The sequence below is a fragment of the Lithobates pipiens genome, unplaced genomic scaffold (assembly GCF_037356315.1).
Source record: "Lithobates pipiens isolate NorthernLeopardFrog02 unplaced genomic scaffold, aLitPip1_a1.2 Scaffold_13, whole genome shotgun sequence".
Classification (NCBI taxonomy): domain Eukaryota; kingdom Metazoa; phylum Chordata; class Amphibia; order Anura; family Ranidae; genus Lithobates; species Lithobates pipiens.
Genome location: NW_027507718.1, coordinates 412133975 through 412153593, shown reverse-complemented (window position 1 = coordinate 412153593; position 19619 = coordinate 412133975). Strand labels below are relative to the sequence as shown.

Genomic DNA, 19619 nt, shown 5'->3' with positions numbered 1-19619 from the left:
GGCTTTTTACAGGATCACGAGGCAGCAGCATCAACACATTATGAGAGCGATGTAGCAAATAACCAACACCCCACTGAGGCTGAGCGGTTCAGTTCAATAAACATTAAAACAATTCAATACAAAACAGTTTTAAACGTGTTGACTTTATCACATTCCTTGTGAATTACTTATTGTGCTGTACTCCATGCTGGGAGATAATAGGCGTGTGACAGCACTTCCCCAGGCCACAAATGAAATCCAGCTATACCAGAAATCTTTCAAAACTCTTAGCAGGCTTGTGGAGAACAAAGTGTAGCCTAGGATGATGGGTATATTGTACACAGCGTGCTGGCTTGCTACCCCCAACGCTGACAACCTGAAAACAACAAAACCTCCATTCGCCTGAAATATGGTTTGTGTTACATTCATTTTACACTGTCTATGAAATATGTTGTCTTAAAGCAGAACTAAACTTGCCCTTTTTAAATGCAATCACTGCAACGTATTTGAGAAAAAACATGCATGCATGCAACCCTAAGCGATCTCTATTACAGCTGGTATGAGCTTTACTGGTCCACCCAGCCCAGTAGCAGTCAGTGGCCTGTTAAGAAGCAGGCCACACAGCAGGAGTTGAGCAGCTGGCGAGCAAGCAAAGTTTTACCTGAATTTACAGCCGCTCACCATTGCATGCATTACCACCTAAACTCCTCCTTTTGTCAGATCAGCAGTGCCATTAGATTCCCATAGGGGTAAAAACTACTGTAAACTGTGCATGTGAGGGATTTAGGTTACGGACCCCTTAAAAGAATCTAATGCTTGAGATGATCTGAGGCGGAGCTGCTGGCGGTGGAAAGCAGCTGCAAATATAGATTATTAATAGCAGAGAGGTTTGACTGCAAAGAGACTAAAGTATATTAAAATCAACGTATATCTGAAGCTCTGGCTGGATAGCTATCCACTGGTTTTAGATAAGTTTGCATAGAAAAGAGTAAAAGATGTGGTGGCTAAACCACCTTAATACACACCCAGTTGCAGTTGGTTTAGATTACTTTTTGTAAGGGAAAAATTATATCACTTCCCTTCATCAGCTCAGAGGAGAAATAAAATGTTTCTGCAAGATGGTGGTATTCATTTACTAAAACCAGAGAGTGCAAAATCTGGTGTGGCTCTGCATAGAAACCAATCTGCTTCCAGGTGATTTTGAAAAAAGCTTAACTGAAAAAGTTGAGGTTAGAAACCAATTGACTTCAACGCACAGCTGGCACAATACCTAAACATATGTAGACCGGGGAGAGACCCTGGCAGAACCACATATTTGCCAAGCTGAAGATTATAAGCGTATGGCCATTAGATCCATGTTTTGTTGGACTTGTAGAAATCTTCAATATACCATCACTGTTTTGCACTATGTGGCGATTTTCTCTTCTTTTAAATCACATCCATGGGGGGGGGGGGGGGGGGAGAAACCAGCAAGGTTGGCTTCAACACCATTCTCGTTTACGTCCAGTGGATAGATGCTCCATGATGTGTGAATCTATGTCTTACTAGGCTCCAATAACGGAGTCTACTTATCCGGTAAGGGCACATCTTTTATCATCACAGTGGAAGGTGCACTTTGGGTGTTTTGTTATCTATTATCCTCTGAGATACGACTTCAAGGATTTCTTCATTTGTTTTGGACACTTTATGGACCGATCACCATTATTTATTAATTTCATATTGATTTACATATTTCTCACAATTTAATAGCGTGGCAATTTTTAAATTTTTTCATGTTTTTACAAAGTGTTCTGTTGTATGATTGCCAGGTGCTTTTTTGATAATTTATCACTCTTCTTTATCGACACAATTACTAAATTTCTTTCTACTACCGTGCACAGCTGCACCATATTTTGCACTCTCCGGTTTTAGTAAATAAACCCCAATGTGTTTTAAAAAAAAAAAAAACACACACACACACACACACAGGGGAGAAAGTCTTTCAGGTATGTACGCACAATTGATCTGTAAGTATTGCCTGAAAAAAAAAACATGCAATATTTTTTTTTGGGGGATACATTTTGGAAGGGTTAGAATCCCCATAATTGTTTTTGCTTTCCATGTCTTTGTCTGTGCTGGACCCCTTCTATTTGCCCTAACAACCAATGTCACCAGTACTGAAAAGGAGGGGAAAAACCAAGCTTTTGCATGGTTACTGAAATAGGAGTAGAGGGGAAATCTTCCAACGACATCTAAGAGGTTTCCTCTTCTTTGGAGAGACCTCCTCATTTCCTGATCTGTCCTCAAGGCAGGAAGAACAGCAAAAGGTCTTTAGGTAGCTTGCAGGAGGATAGCCCAGGGAGAACCTCTGCACTATGCTGTTCTTTCATGGCCAGGCAAGTGACACAGGAAGCTGCAATTCTGCCATAGCACATAGAGGTCTATGTACAATATTTTGGCAGGCCAAAGGACACAAAGATATTTCAACTGTGTACCAAGTTGTTTGGCTGAGGTTTCACTTTACGTGGTTACCCATAACAACCAAATGTTTGCTTTTTTTGTGTGTTTTCTAGTACAGGTTTGAACACAAGCCTAGTTACTATAGGCAGTACCTATAGTTTTGTTTCTTCACACTTTTCCAAACTGTACGATACAGGTGTTGCTTCATTTTTTTTAAATTACATTTTGCCTGTAAATGGACCCCTATATGTACGTATAACAATGGCTGCTGGAATAACACTTAGCTGACTGCAATGAGCCAGTTATGTCAAATTGTTTGAGAACATCAAAGACAAGTCTATGTGAACTTTGGCACTGATACACCCATAGACATAAAATGATTACCACACCACCATAATTTTTTAAAGAAATGGCTGACAATCGGGATATCTATCGGCACCTGTGAAATCAGCAGGCAGTCCTATGTAAGTCGCCTTGCTGGGAACGTACCAGCTCATTGGGATACATCAGGTCTTACCTAATACCGTATATACTCGAGTATAGGCCGACCCGAATATAAGCCGAGGCCCCCAATTTACCCCCAAAAAAACTGGCAAACTTATTGACTCGTGTATAAGCCGAGGGTGAGACATGCCTGTCCATCCCTGTGTGTGTGTCCGTCCATCCCTGTGTGTCCGTCCATCCCTGTGTGTCCGTCCATCCCTGTGTGTCCGTCCATCCCTGTGTGTCCGTCCATCCATCCCTGTGTGTGTGTGTGTGTCCATCCATCCATCCATCCCTGTGTGTGTGTGTCTCCATCCATCCATCCATCCATCCCTGTGTGTGTGTGTCTCCATCCATCCATCCCTGTGTGTGTGTGTCTCCATCCATCCATCCATCCCTGTGTGTGTATCCATCCATCCCTGTGTGTGTGTGTGTCTCCATCCGTGTGTGTGTGTGTGTGTGTGTGTGTGTGTGTGTGTGTGTGTGTGTGTCCAGCCTACCTGTGTCCCGAGCCTTTGTCCCGAGCCTCCGTCCCGTGCCTTGCCTCCTTGCCTCCGTCCCGTGCCGTGCCTTGCCTTGCCTTGCCTCCGTCCCGTCCCGTGCCGTGCCTTGCCTCCGTCCCGTGCCCTCTTCGTCGGCGCCTCGGCGGCCATTGTAAAATTCAAAAGCCGCGCCTCCGCCTTCGCCTGTGATAGGCGGAACACTGAATTTCCCAGCAGCCTGTGTTCCGCCTATCACGGACATCGTATCATCCTCGTCCGTAGTACGAGGATGATACGATGTCCGTGATAGGCGGAACACAGGCTGCTGGGAAATTCAGTGTTCCGCCTATCACAGGCGAAGGCGGAGCCGGAGGCGCGGCTTTTGAATTATAGAATGGCCGCTGTCTGTCTGCTCGACACGCTGATCGAGCGGGCAGACAGCGATGACTCGAGTATAAGCCGAGGGGGGCACTTTCAGCCTCAAAAAAGAGGCTGAAAATCTCGGCTTATACTCGAGTATATACGGTAAGTGCATAATAAAAAGGAGATAGAAGCCTGGAAATGGCACCTGCAAATGTTCTTTTCGGTGTAGAACACAAATAATAATATAATGTCGTTAGTAGTAGTATTACCTGCTGCTTTCGTTTCTCTTCCTCATTTGCTGCTTTCTCTTCCTTTTCTTTCATCTGCAAAAAATATATAACTATTTAAAAAAGAAGAACATAACCAGCGGTGTACCAAGGTCGGTGCAGCTTGCTTTGGGTGTTGGCCTGTGAGTTGGTAACGGACTGCCAACCCCAGAATCAGACTGCTAATAAGAGCCAGGATTTTGCTTGTGTATATGAAGAGCCTGCTTAGCACAGCACATATGTACACTGCACACAGTAGTGGCCACAGGAGGAAGTGAGGGGACAGCCGGGAGAAACACTGAAACAAAGGACCTGTTGGGCTACGTTATAACTGTGTGCTTTACAATAATCAGCTGCAGCTGGTCATCCAGCGAGTTGGGAAAAGGGGGTGAAGGTGGGGAGTTAACCTGTACTACAGATTCTGCAGAGGGAGGGGGAATATAAGGTTCCTGTACTGAGAAGTTCTGTAATGCAGGGGCAGGGGGGTTGTCTGTAGTTTGTGCTAGGAAGGGGTGGGGGGTGGGGTTCTGCTATTCGGGGGTGGAGATGAGGTGTGTCTTTACTGAGAGATCTGTACTGTGGAAGGGAAGGCGTTGTCTGTATTGGGGAGAAGAGGTGGGGGGTCTCTACTACTGAGGGGAGGGAATGGAGCGTGTGTGTGTGCGCGTGGGGGTCTGTACAAGGGGGGCATTGTTAACTTCATGCTGGGGGAGGGTCAGTCTGTGCTGAGGTGCTTGTGCTGGGGGGTCCATTCTACTGAGGGGTCTATGTTGGGAAAATAAACCTCTGCTGGGAGGGAAGTCAGTACTTAGGGGTCTGTGTTTGGGGGAGGCATCTGTGCTCTTTTTTAAGGGCTTTGTATTGGAAGGGTCTGTCCTGAAAGAAGTAGGCTAGGAGGGGGATAAGGACATAAGGGAAGATCTGTACTTGGGGGGGGGGGGGTGATTTCTACTGGAAGAGGGGTAATTTTGATTGTACTCTGTAAAGTGGCCTGCATGTTACGTACTCCTGACCCCTGCATTATAGGCACTAAATCATAAAAACAGAAGACAGAATTTGGAGCAGCTGTGCATGGCAACCAATCGGCTTCTAGCTTTCATTTTTAAAACTTGATTGAATTGAAGACAGAAGCTGATAAATTCCACTCACTGTGTTCTGGAGAGACAGGAGGGAGACTGGACGAGTGCACGGAGGGGGTGCGGACCGCAGGAGAGCCCGGAGGGGGAGCAAAGGAGGACAGGGGAGAGGACCAGAGGAGCGCACGGAGGAACACAGAGGGAGAGACGGTGAAGGATACAGGGGACACTCAGGAACAATTGGTGTGGCATAGGGGAAGTTATAATCACCAATCTCCTGTTGTGCTTCTCCGCCTCTCCCCTACGTGGCTTTCAGCTGCTTTATTGAAAGTCACACAGGGAGATCAGCGATCATAACTTCACCCCCTCCCACCGCACCGATTATCCAGGTATCGGACTAGGAATCAGGACTATTTGCATGAGTACAAGCACTCCTGCAAATACTCGGTATCTGGACCAATATTAGTATCGGTACAACCCTACTTTTGTTAATATAGTGCATGTATGGAACAATTTTATTTTATTAAAATTAGTGTGCTGGGATTTATACTCCTCTGTTACATTCTTGCTTGTGACTCTGCCATTAAAGCATATTTTGTGAGTAAAGGGACTATGGAATATGTCTTGAGTATAATGGGATTTTATTTAGCTATGCTCTTTTAAGCCCCTCCCACTATTATCACACTTTGACAATACTCCCAATATGCCAATACCCCAATCTTCCAACATTAACCTTAGCACATTGCTTGCCTATCCCAGGAGGGTATTGGACGTTCTCTTTTTATTTCCACCAGTGAGAATACGCAGATCCAAGCTGTATGCATCCTCAGGTCCTCAAGTGAGAAAAACATGTCGATCTGCGTGATACTTTATCACATTTACTTAATGATTAATCTATCTTGATTATCACTCAGAAAAAAAGGAAAGCCTGTGTGGTGACCATTTTTTTCTGTTTTAATTTAATCTGTGACTAAGTCTAGCTGCTCTTTGTCGAGGAAAGAGGAATGGAAACCAATCTGCGTCAATATGTTTTGGTAATGATAATAAATCGCAGACACATTTAGCCATCCTTAAATGACTCTTAAGGGACCGGGATTAAACTCAAACTTCTTTGCAAGTCTGTCAATGAAAGAGTATTCAGTGTGCATGGTAATTTTCTCTTTTTCTTAGAGTATTACTAAACCCAGATAAGTCTGTATATGCAGTAAAGCATGCTTGTTATACGCACTGTGGAAACTAAGGTGTTAATCCCCCACTTTGTGTAAAAAGAATGTTTGATTCTGTCTTCGCTGATCCTCCCCTTCCTTTACTGTCCCCAATCCATCTCCTGATAGTACATAGCCTTGGAGGCACTCTGCACATGCTCAGTTTGGTGTGTATTGCTAGAGAGTTTTTTTGGGAGGTTGCATGTGATCGGTACAGGGCCAATCAACAACTATCCCTTTGAGCTACCACATACATTGATGGTATGCATTGGTGGTGTTTGACTGAAAGTGGCACAAAATGTACCAATGGTCTGGGAAGCATTGGCCCAAACATAATGAACCTAGCTGTAATATTATTTGGTAAGCAATATTATGTATGTGATTACTTTAACTTTTTTTTTTAACTTTCATAAAGTGCAAGAAATTATTTTCAACTGCAAAAATATAAACAGCAAATTTCAAAACCAAATATACAGCAAATATACAGGATATAAAAAGATTACATTATGTATGCCAAAAAAATAGTATTTAACTGGAATGTCCCATTGTGGCATCTTCCTGTGCCACGCGCATGGGACACAGCAGTTAATTATACAGAGACATAGTCAAAAGTATTTATGTATGGCATATGACAAACTAAGGAGGACAAGTCATCAGAGACTCATATGCTATGGATCTTTCTCTTTGAATGATGTAACAATGTTTGTATACATATTTGTAATAATTATACATTTTATTGAACAATTTGTGTGACTGATTTTGGATGACACCATTAAAGTCCCATATATCCTAAGGGATGAGGAGCAATTACCTACCCATCAATATACCCATGTGAGTACTTTCGTCATAAAGAGAATCTTTATGTTAGCTCCATTTAAAGTGGAAGTTTAATCAAAAAGCTAAACTTGCTCTCAGCCACAGTCTAAGCCTAATCCATCTAACCCTGTAAAGAAAAGATTGCTATTCTACCTAGTCTGAAGGTCAGGTCCTGTCTCCAGCAGCAGCATCTGTGTAGAGAGAGAAAGTCGACAATGGCCAGGAAACGCCTGAGAAACAATGTCACCCATAAACTTACTATAGGGCAGGGGTAGGCAACCTCGGCCTCCAGCTGTTTTGAAACTACAAGTACCATGAGACATTCCAAGAGCCGGACAATAACAGGTGTGACTCCTAAAATGCAGAGGCATGATGGGATTTGTGATTTCACCACAGCTGGAGGACCGAGGTTGCCTACCCCTGCTATAGGGCATCCGTTGTCCGCTGTCCCTACTCTACACAGCAGCCACCACTGACAGCTCAGCATAGGAAAGAATAGGAAAATATAGATATCTTTTCTTTACAGGGTTAGATAGATTAGGCTTGGACTTTGTCAGAGTATGTTTAGTGTTAGATTTTAACTAATCAGTTACTAAATTGGCTTTAGAGCACAAAGGAGAAAGGGGAGCACATGAGACCCAAATACAACGGTTTGATGTGCCTGGCCTAGAACAAGGATAACATGATCCAAGTTACAGCTGGCGGTGGGAGCAAAGATGTTCAATCCTATGGGGGCATATCTACAAGAGCTCCTCACACATGCTCCTGATCTAACTCAAACCACATAAAAGGTATCTTGTAAAATATGCAAGGATTTACCTCTACAGCTTTTTTCTTCAGTTCTAAACAATGCAAATCACACTCCAGTGAAACATGACCCTCACGTGCAGTGTTACACGGGAACTCCTACAAATGGAGAAAGGAGAACAAGGTTTTGATCAGCAGTTCAGGAAGGTCATTATATCAAGCAGCTATAAGGAAGCACGCAGATGAAATATCTAACATCCTTACATGTAAAATTCTGTTAATCATAATTGAAATATGAAAAATTGCTAAATATAAAAAGAAAGGATCAAATTAATGTATGCAAAGCGTAGACTACACTGGGCTCTTGTCAGCTCTATGGAGTTCTAAGTAATTTATGCCTTTAGCCTGGTGTCCTTAAAAAAGCCTTGAGACACATTAACATATTGCAGATCTTCCTTTATGTAGCTATTTGGGAGCGCTGACATCCAGTGCTATGGCCAAACAAATGAATGCCAGAATGAGGTGGGGAAATAAACTAAAATACCAAGTGTTCTTGGGAAAAGGATCGCTCTGTTGCAACAATAATCCTTAGATCTAATGCCACATGAAAGAGGTTGTACACAGCATAAGCACAGGCTGTGGACAGTTCATGATGAAAAACTAGGTAAATAAGACTGGGGTCACCAGGAGGCTAACAAGATCAGAGGAAAATGTGTCCTTGATTTGTGGGTCTACTACAGCCGCTAACGGTAATGGGAAAAAAAAGGTGCTACTTCCAGTACATTGAGTGAAATCTGCTACATGGAGATCTAGAGCTGCTGGAAAAAGACTACATTTTCTCCAAGCTTCATTAACCACTTGACCACTGGGCACTTAAACCCCTCATTTTGAATGACAATTAGTCATGCAAAACTGTACCTACATACATTTTTTGTCCTTTTTCCCCCACACAAATAGAGCTTTATTTTGGTGGTATTATTAATCACCTCTGGGTTATTTGTTGCGCTATAAACGGAAAAAATACTGAAAATTCAGTTAATTTCTGTTAAAACATTTGTGATTTTTCTTCATAAACTTGGGCCAAAAATTTATACTGCTACATATCTTTGGCAAAAATAACCCAAATCGGTGTATATTATTTGGGCTTTGTGAAAGTTATAGAGTCCGCAAGCTATGGTGCCAATCTCTGAAAATGTATCACACCTGAAGCACTGACAGCCTAGCTCATTTCTTGAGACCCTAACATGCCAGAAAAGTACAAATACCCCCCAAATTACCCCTTTTTGGAAAGTAGATATTCCAAGGTATTTAGTAAGAGGCATGGTGAGTTTTTTTGAAGTTGTAATTTTTTTCCCACAATTCTTTGCAAAATCAAGATTTTTTTTCTTTTTCACAAAATTGTTATATTAGCAGGTATTTTCTCACACACAGCATATGCATACCACAAATCCCACCCCAAAACACATTCTACTACTCTTTCTGAGTATGGCAATACCACATGTGTGAGACTTTTACACAGCCTAGCCACATAGAGGCCCAATATGCAGGGAGCGCCATCAGGCGTTCTTGGAGCATAAATTACACATCATTTCTTGATTACACCTGACACTTTTGAAAGCCCTGGAGCACCAGGACAATGGAAATGCCCCAAAAATGACCCCATTTTGGAAAGAAAACAATTCAATGTATAATCTATGAAACATGAGTCTTTTGAACATGTCATTTTTTTCTACAAGTTTTTGGAAAACGTGTAAAGAAAATGAAAACGCATTTTTTTCACAATATTTATACAATATTTCTAACAGATAGCATGTACATACCAAAAATTACACCCCAAAATAGATTCTCCTAGTCCGACATATATAGGCATAAGGGGCGGGATCACCGGGTGATGATGGGACTGTGACATCATAAGGGGTGGGGTCACCATGTGACATCACCCGATGACCCCGCCCCTTATGCCTATATAAGTCGCCTCGCAACGTGTCCCTGGCATTACGGCCAGAGAGACGTTGTGTCAACATCGGAAGAAGAGAATAAGAAGAAGGCAGTGGCGGTGGCAACAGCGACAAACGAGAAGACCGGGCCAACGCTAGTAAAAGAGCTGGAAGATAGCAGAGGCCCAGCAGAAGAACCGAAGAGTGGGACAAGACCCCCGAAGTCGGAAGAAGACCCCCGGTCTGCAACGACGACAAACGAGAAAGCCGGGCTCCTCCGCTAGAAAAGGATCGGTGAAAGAGCAGAAGTTAGCGGAGCAGCCCAGCGAGAAGACCCCCGAAGTCGGAAGAAGACTCCCGGAGCTGCTTTAAAAACCGGTGTTGTGTTTTTTTTATTAACACTTTTTCCCTCAGTTGAATGGGTAGGGGTATGATGTACCCCATACTCACATAGGGTGGGGGGCCATGTTGAGGGCACACGGCCTGGTACGGTTCTGGAGAGGGGGTGCTTGCTCGTCCCCGCCCCCTTTCCTGACCGGCCGGGCTGCGTGCTCGGATAAAGGGTCTGGTATGGACTTTGGGGGGACCCCCACACCATTTTATCGGCATAGGGGTTCCCCTTAAAATCCATACCAGGCGACGGGGCTCACGAGGTGTCAATCTCGCCGATGGAGGTGGCGACAATTACTTCCTTCGCTAGTCCCATCTACCTGGAGTCACGTTCAATATGAACGGACTTTACACCGTGTGTGGGCAAGTCCATTCATTTGAAAAGTCCGGTGGACTAGCACACAGACGGGCAGATTGCCCGCCGGACTGCTGAGTCCGGCGGACAATTTTGAGTCAAGACTTCTTTCTAAGTCCGCTGGACTTTTGGAAAGAAAAAGTCAGCCGGAGCCCGCACACAAAGTCCGCCGGATAGTCTGATCGTGTGTACGTGGCATTACACTTTTATGAGGCACTCTAGTGGCATGGATGAGAACTGATGTGGCATGGATGAGCATGAATGGGGATGTATGAGCCGTGGATGGGGATGGCTGAGTACTGATGGGATGACTGAGCATGAATGAGTATGGCTGAGTACGGCCGAGTACAGATGGGGGTGAAAGGGATGGCTGAGCATAGATGGATGAATATTGCTGAGAATAGATGGCTGAGCATGGATTAGTTTGCTGAGTATGGATAGATGGATGAGTATCGCTGAGGATGGATGGATGGATGGACGAGTATCGCTGAGCATGGGTTGATGGACGAATATCGCTGATTAGGGATGGATGAGCATGGATGAGTATTGCCGATTAGGGATGGATGGATGGGTGAGGCTGGAAATGTCACCTATCAGTGATGTGGGCACTACAGATCCAGGCCACAGCGCTGCTGCACCTAATCTCTCCTCTCTTTACTCACACTGTACCGATCAGTACAGAGAGGGAAGAGAGGAACCAGCTATGACGCTGGTTTGTTTACAAGTGGTCGCCCCAGAGCAACATTTCACTCAAGTACACAGGACATTAGTGTGCAGGTACGGCCAGCCCAGCACTAGATTTTTCCTGGCTCCACTGTAGACAGCACAGTGAGCTGCAGCCATCAAAAGAGGCGAGTATGGGTGGGGGCAAAGAGGCCCAGCTGTATGCATTGAGGGGATTAGGGAATGTGGCTGGTGGGTTTTGGCTTTTTTTTAAGAAACTGGGCTACTTAGAGCGGATCTTCACTGCATCTGAGCACCACAAACCAAAAACACAATTCAATAAATTTTTAACCACTTCAGCCCCAGAAGGATTTATCCCCTTCCTGACCAGAGCACTTTTTGTGATTCGACACTGTCGCTTTAACTGACAATTGTATGGTCGTGCGACCTGGCTCCCAAACAAAATTGGCGTCCTTTTTTTTCCCCACATATAGAACATTCTTTTGGTGGTATTTGATCACCCCTGTGTTTTTTATTTATTAAAAAAAAAAAAAAACACATTCTTTTTTACTTTTTTCTATAATAAATATCCTCCAAAAATATATATATATAAAAAAAAAATTTTCCTCAGGTTAGGCCGATATGTATTCTTTTAAATATTTTTGCTAAAAAAAAAAAAAAAATCACAAGAAGCGCTTTTTGATTGGTTTGTGCAAAATTTATAGCATCTACAAAATAGGGGATAGTTTTATGGCATTTTTATTAATTTTTTTGTTTACTAGTAATAGCGGCGATCAGCGATTTTTATCGTGACTGCGACATTATGGGGGACACATCAGACAATTTTGACACATTTTTGGGACCATTGGCATTAATACAGCGATCAATGCTTTAAAATTGCATGGATTACTGTAAAAATTTCACTGGTAGTGAAGGAGTTAACCACTAGGGGGCAGGGAGGGGTTAAGTGTGTCCTAGGGAGTGTTTCTAACGGACTGGGGGATGGGCTTGTGTGACCTGGACACTGATCGCTGCTTCCGATGACAGGGAGAAGACGATCAGTGTCCTGTCATTAGGCAGAACGGGGAAATGCTGTTTACATCAGCATCTCTCCTTTCTTGAGCTCTGTGACATGATCGCGAATATCCCTGCGGCGTTCGAGTCTCTGGGTACGGTCACGGAGCTTGCGGCGCGCACGGCGGGGATTTCAAAGTAACGTACGGGTACATTACTTTGCCCAGCTGTGCCTTTCTGCCGACGTACATATGCCGACAGTGGTTGATATTCAAAGCAAATTCCCCCAGTCATGTCTCTATGTTTTATTTTCCACTAGCATTTTACCTTCATGCATTCTATCCATTGAAGGTAAAAAAAAAAAAAAAAGAAAATGTGCAGCAGCCCCCCATCCCCCCAAATACTTATCTAAGCCCCATCTTGATCCAGAGATGTGCATGAGGGCAGCAGCTCTTCCAGTTCTCTTTCTCCCCATTGGCTGAGAAAGCAGCAGCAGGCATTGGTTCCTGCCACTGTCAATCACAGCCAGTGAGCAAATAAGGAGAGTGGGGTAGGGATGGGCCTCGCTCAATATGTGAATTGGCACGCAGAGCCGCAAGCCTGCTTGGACGCCCACTAGGAAGCTGCTTGCTATGGTGGCACTAGGAAAGGGGGTGGGGCCTGGAAAGCCAACAGGGGACCCAAGAAGAGGAGGATTGGGGCTTCTCTGTGCAAACCCTCTGCACAGAGCAGGGTAAGTAGAACATGTATGTTTAAAAACAAAACAAAAAAAACAACCTTTAATGTCACTATAACTAAATTATGTTAATTCTTATAGACTTTAGCAATTAAAAGCAGTGTATCTAGCTGCTGAATTCACTTTAACAAGTACCTTTGGGGGTAACACTAACTAGGAACTCCACCCCCCCTCCCCCTTTCAAATTATGGCAAATAAATCGGTAGCTGTACTACCTAATAAAAGACAGATGTAAATTAAGCTCCTGTATTTTTTGACATTACTGGAATACTATCAGACAAAAAAAAAAAAAAAATGTAAAAATTTGCTAACCCTGTCACATAACGGACCTGCACTTTCCTATAATGTCTAGTACACTTCCTCATCATTAGATTCTTTGTTTTGTATATTATGGCAAAGCACCAAACCACGGAGACACTAGAGAATACCAAAAACTACTTGCTCAGGACACAGCAGATCTGCTCTGGGAAACCGTTTAAACTTCATATTGTTCTACGTACTATAAAGCTGTTTTTTCTTTCCAAAGAAATGAAAATGAGCTATTAAAATAAACCTATGGAAGAATAACTGCAAAGTGCGAATCACAAAAAAAAGAGCCAAACAATGGCAAGCTATGAATACAGCCAGAAATGAAAAATGCTTAATTTCTATTAACCAAAAAATTATTGTGTGTACACCATGCTTCTTCAAAAAGGCAAAACACTTGAGGTGTACATCATAAACATACCACACATTGAGGTTGATTAACTAAAACTGGGGGTGCAGAATCTGGTGCAGCTTTGCATAGAAACCAATCAGCTTCAAGTTTTTTTTTTCCGTCAAAGCTTAATTGAACAAGCTGAAGTTAAAGGCCGATTGGCTACCATGCACAGCTGCACCAGATTTTGCATTCTCCATTTGTAGTAAATCAACCCCTTTGTCTTCATTTTCCGAAATTGCAAAAGATTGTAGACAACACAATTTAAAATAATATTGCCTCAATTTAAGGGGGGGGGGGGGGCACTCAACTAGAACTTAAAGTGGGAAACCATGCATGAGACAGGGAAAGCCAGAAACAGTCCGAAGACTCGCTGCTCCAGGTGAGATTTTAAAAGCCTGATGATCTGGACACATGCCCGCCTCGGCTCTCCTCTGCATATAGTCAAAAGAAGAAATGGCCGCACTCTGTCAATGACTAAGCACACTTGGAGTGTGTGAAATGCATCTACCAGCTGTCTACACTTTGGGATGTTCTTAATAAAATAATTTTGTTCGAGTAAAGAGTGCGGCCATTTCTTCTTTTGAACAGAAACAGTCCAGACAGATTCCTGTGCAAAAAGAAAATCTAAAGGTTGTGGTGTGAACAGGGAACATAGAGAACAATTGTTCTTTTTGAGCCCTTGCAAAACGTATGCAGAAAAACTGATGTCTCTACACCATGGTGTGAACAAGGCCTTCCCGTAACAAGTCCCAGTCTTTTACATGCTTATCAATAACTTTATTTAGCACAACTTCCAGGGTTCCATTCAACTGCTCTGCCAACCTATCAGCTTGGGGGTGGTACACTGAGGTGCACAGATGAGTAATCTCCAAAACAGTTTGACTGCCTTTGACATAAAAGGTGTCCCCTGGTGTGTCAACATTTCCATCACATTAAGGGAAAACATGAGCAAACCAGATTCATTGCTGCTGGATATCAAGTGGCATAGTTGAGGACTACCACTGTGTGCTGGTGACCCTTATGGGCAGTGGCCCAATCAGTACAATTAGGGTACTAGCCAACGTCAACATAGTGGTTGAGGTAAATTATGGTTACACTTAGCGCAAGATTTGCAACACTCCTGAACTGCCTCGTCAAGAAAAAACACAGCTCAATCCATTTGTCATTTTCTACACCTACATTTTTGCTCAAAATATGAGAATAGGTCAAATCCAACACCATCTTTGTGGGAGACTGGGGAACCACCAGCTGCTCCACAACTTGCACCCACTCCAGCTATATGCTAGAGAGTAAATTATGGCATTATGAAAAAAGAAGGCACCCCAGGCTAAGTTCTGGTTCCTGAGGTACCCTGCATCCCCTTGACATTTCATATTTCTGGTACTAGGGCAGTTTTAGCTGAATTCCCAACCTTGAGCGTGTGTCAACATTCCCCTATAATTCCAGCAAAACATTAACAGCATTTACTGCAGACACATTTTTTTACTCTATTTAATTGATAGGACTGTCGATTCTCACTATATAGGGAGTGCCGGATTACTCTTTTTTATATATTTTTTTCACTCTAGTCCTTTTGGGGGGACCTAGCAGGGTAGACTGCATACCTATTGCCCTTCTTTGCCTAAGCGTGGTTGTTTTTATACATTTTTGTGACTGGTTATGAGTTTTTCCCCTACAGTTGCCAAAACAGAGGAAAATCACAGCTCAGTATTATACTGTGTAGAAAGTTCTTAAGCACACCTTTGACATGCTTTACAGTTCCATTAGATGGACAATATAAGCCTTCTGGTCTCAATTCCTATGTGGGTTGCAAGAACAAGCTTGGAAAATGGTGACATATGATTCTCCAGGTCACATTTCATAAGCTCATACAATATGGGGCACTTGGCAGCCACGTTTCAGTCTTCGGCACGGCTAGCATCAAGTATGCCAAGTACATCTCAAAGAGACTCCTCTTTTAGGCTGTGTGTCGCTCCACTTTTCTTAAGTGCTGCTTTACCCCTTTGAATAAAAGGAACAGAGTCTAACCTGAGGGTGAGGTTTTCTTGTTACGAGTGGTTAATGTGTTGGAGCGCAGATCCCCGGAAAGTGCTCAGTAGCAGTATGTAGCACCAAAACGGACTGTAATGTTTAGGTCTGGGGAAGGGGATGCCAAATGATTTTTCTAAACAATTAATACTTTTAGCACTATCACAGCAGAACTTGAGTCTGGAGAGTCTCTTAGCGGACGTCTGGCATTGTAGACAGCATGTAGCCAGACTGGTACTTAAGCTATGTCATCTAGCAAGCTTGACAAGCCTTAATTCCGATAGTAACTGACCATTGTAAAGCATTTAGACCAATACACAGGTAAGTGTCTTTCTGTGACATTAAGCTGCCCTTTTAAAAACAGCCCAGTTTCAAAGGGCTTAATGCGGACCTCCAGGTGGACAATCCAGGACCTTTCTTGTTGAATCCCTCTTATTTACACCCTGCCCCCCCCCCCCCACCTAGGTGGACCAAGAGGTCACACGAGCAGCGAACCTGTCTCATGCAGCGTAGGCTACCATTTTAGGCTCACAGGCTCCCTGACTACATAGACCCCCCGACCAGGGTCCTTGTATGGATGTAACCGCAGAGGAGGGTTTATGACAATTTCCTTCTTGTGTGGGTTTTTCTGTATAACTTGATGAGCGAACTCTGCTGATGCATGTAAGTTGTTTTGTATGCAATGCACTCCCTACCCTTTCCCCCTTCCCCAACCTTCTTAATTCTGTACCCCCCTTCCCCCCTCAACTCTTATTGTATTAACCACTTCAGCTCCAGACCAATAAACACCTTAAGGACCAGAGGTCTTTTTGCAATTTCGCACTGCGCTGCTTTAACTGGTAATTGCGCAGTCATGCAATATTGCACCCAAACGAAATTTGCATCCTTTTCTTCCCACAAATGGAGCTTTCTTTTGATGGTATTTGATTGCCTCTGCGATTTTTTTTTTTTGCGATATAAATGGAAAAAGAGCGAAAATTTTGAAAAAAAAAGATATTTTCTTCTTTTTGTTATAAGAAAAATCGAATAAACTAAATTTTAGTCATACATTGAGGGCAAAATTTATTCAGCCACATGTCTTTAGTAAAAAAAATGTCAATAAGGGTATATTTTTTGGTTTGCGCAAAAGTTATAGCGTCTACAAACTAGAGTACATTTTCTGGAATTTACACAGCTTTTAATTTATGACTGCCTATCTCATTTCTTGAGGTGCTAAAATGGCAGGGCAGTACAAATCCCCCCCAAATGACCCCATTTTGGAAAGTAGACACCCCAAGGAAATTGCTGATGGGTATGTTGAGCCCATTGAATATTTTTTTTTTTTTTGTCCTAAGGGATTGAATAATGACAAAAAAAAAAAAAAAAAAAAATATATTCCGCTACTTCTCCCGAGTATGGGGATACCACATGTGTGGGACTTTTTGGGAGTCTAGTCGCGCACGGCACCCCGAAAACCAATCACCACCTTCAGGATTTCTAAGGGTGCAAATTTTTGATTTAACTCCTCACTACCCATCACAGTTTCGAAGGCCATAAAATGCCAAAATAGCACAAAACCCCCCAAAATGACCCCATTTGGAAAGAAGACACCCCAAGCTATTTACTGAGAGGCATGTTGAGTCCATGGAATATTTTATATTTTGCCACAAGTTGCGGGAATATTACAAACTTTTTTTTTTTGCACAAAGTTGTCACTAAATGATATATTGCTCACACATGCTATGGGCATATGTGAAATGACACCCCAAAATACATTCTGCTGCTTCTCCTGAGTACGGGGATACCACATGTGTGGGACTTTTTGGGAGTCTAGTCGCGCACGGCACCCCGAAAACCAACCACCACCTTCAGGATTTCTAAGGGTGCAAATTTTTGATTTAACTCCTCACTACCTATCACAGTTTCGAAGGCCATAAAATGCCAAAATAGCACAAAACCCCCCCAAATGACCCCATTTTGGAAAGTAGACACCCCAAGCTATTTACTCAGAGGCATGTTGAGTCCATGGAATATTTTATATTTTGCCAAAAGTTGCGGGAATATTACAAACTTTTTTTTTTTTTGCACAAAGTTGTCACTAAATGATATATTGCTCACACATGCTATGGGCAGAAGTCAAATTACACCCCAAAATAAATACTCCCGAGTACGGGGATACCACATGTGGGGGACTTTTTGGGAGCCTAGCCACGTACGGGACCCCGAAAACCAAGCACTGCCTTCCGGATTTAAATATAAAATGCTACCAAAAAACCTGTTAGCGATGGCAGGGATCAGGCCTGACTCTGCGATCGCTGCAGTTATGTGTTTAGTGTTTTGTAAGTGACAGTGATCGATCGATACTGCACTTGGGTGGGCTGGGCAGAGGGGCAAAACGCAGGTGCTAGCAGGTATCTGGGCTGATCCCGCTAACAATGCGTTTTTTTGAACCCTAAACTGCTGGGGACGCTAGTATAGATCTGATCAGATCAGATATTGATCTGTTCAGATTCTATAGCACTACGGGAGGTGTATGCTTTGCGTGTGGGTGTTAGCGGTACTGGCACTAACCTAGCGCTGCCTGGGGCGACGCAGACCCTGACCCTAAAACCTAATTGATATCACCCGCCGGGTGATCAGGGGGTTAAACCTTTATTGGGTAATAAATGGTGGGTGCCCTGATGCTATAAAAAACAAACTAACCAGAGTCACCCGTAACACTTATACGGTGATCAGTGGTGAAAGGGTTAACTAGGGGCAATCAGGGGGTTCAAATTTTTATTAGGTAGTATATGGGGGTCCCTGGCGCTATATAAAAACCTGACGGGGAACCTAAATAACTAACTGGCTAACCAGCGTCACCAGTGACACTTATACTGTGATCGCTGGTGAAAGGGGGTGAAAGGGTTAACTAGCAGCAATCAGTGGGTTAAAACCATTATTGGGTAGTATATCGGGGTACCTAGCGCTATAAAAACCTGGCGGTGAACCTAAAAAAATAACTAGCTACCTAGCGACACTAGCGACACTGATGCAGCGATCAGAAAAATTATCGCTTAGTGACACTGGCAAAAGGGGGTGAAAGGGTTAACTAGCGGCAATCAGGGGGTTAAAACCATTATTGGGTAGTATATCGGGGTACCTAGCGCTATAAAAACCTGGCGGTGAACCTAAAAAAATAACTAGCTACCTAGCGACTGTAGCGACACTAATGCAGCGATCAGAAAAACGATCGCTTAGTGACACTGGCAAAAGAGGTGAAAGGGTTAACTAGCGGAAATCAGGGGGTTAAAACCATTATTGGGTAGTATATCGGGGTACCTAGCGATATAAAAACCTGGCGGTGAACCTAAAAAAATAACTAGCTACCTAGCGACACATGCAGCGATCAGAAAAATGATCGCTTAGTGACACTGGCAAAAGGGGGTGAAAGGGTTAACTCTAGGGGCAATCAGGGGGTTAAATCTTTATTGGGGGGTGATAGGGGGCTACCCTGGACCTAACACTAACTGTCCTGACAGTTTTTACTGTCACAACTGACACTGAATGCATTGATCAGTAAAGAAATGATCAATGCAATCAGTGACACTGTGACTGGGGGGGGGAGGGGGGGCGGGGGGGATCGGGGGGCGATCGGGGGGGGGGGATCGGGGGGGGTTTGTACCGTGTGTACCTACATGTCAGTGTAGTGTTGGTGCACACTTACTATTAGTCTTCTCCTCGTAGTCCGGTCAAAAAGACCGCCCCAAGGAGAATGACATCACTTCCTCCTTCCTGTGTAAACAATACACAGTGGGAGGAAGCTTCTCATTGGCCAGGAGCGATCCAGAGGGGGTGGCCAAAAACCAACGGCCATCCCCTCATCACGGAGCGCTCCTGGAGCGAACCGGACCGTCGTATCCAACGGGAGGGGGTCCGATCGGACCCCCCACCCGCTGGAAGGCAGGCACGTACATTTACG

General features: G+C 43.7%; 1 protein-coding gene across 2 annotated transcripts in view; it reads right to left on the bottom strand.

Moving 5' to 3' along the window:
• NFXL1 (nuclear transcription factor, X-box binding like 1) overlaps positions 1–19619 on the bottom strand; it is a 149926-nt gene that overhangs the window by 8208 nt on the left and 122099 nt on the right. For both annotated transcript variants that reach the window (XM_077477531.1, XM_077477532.1), the window contains exons 21-22: positions 7929–8015; positions 4016–4069 (exon numbers count right to left, since the gene is read on the bottom strand). In XM_077477531.1, the coding sequence (XP_077333657.1) occupies positions 4016–4069; positions 7929–8015 (141 nt within the window). The remainder of the gene's footprint in view (positions 1–4015; positions 4070–7928; positions 8016–19619) is intronic.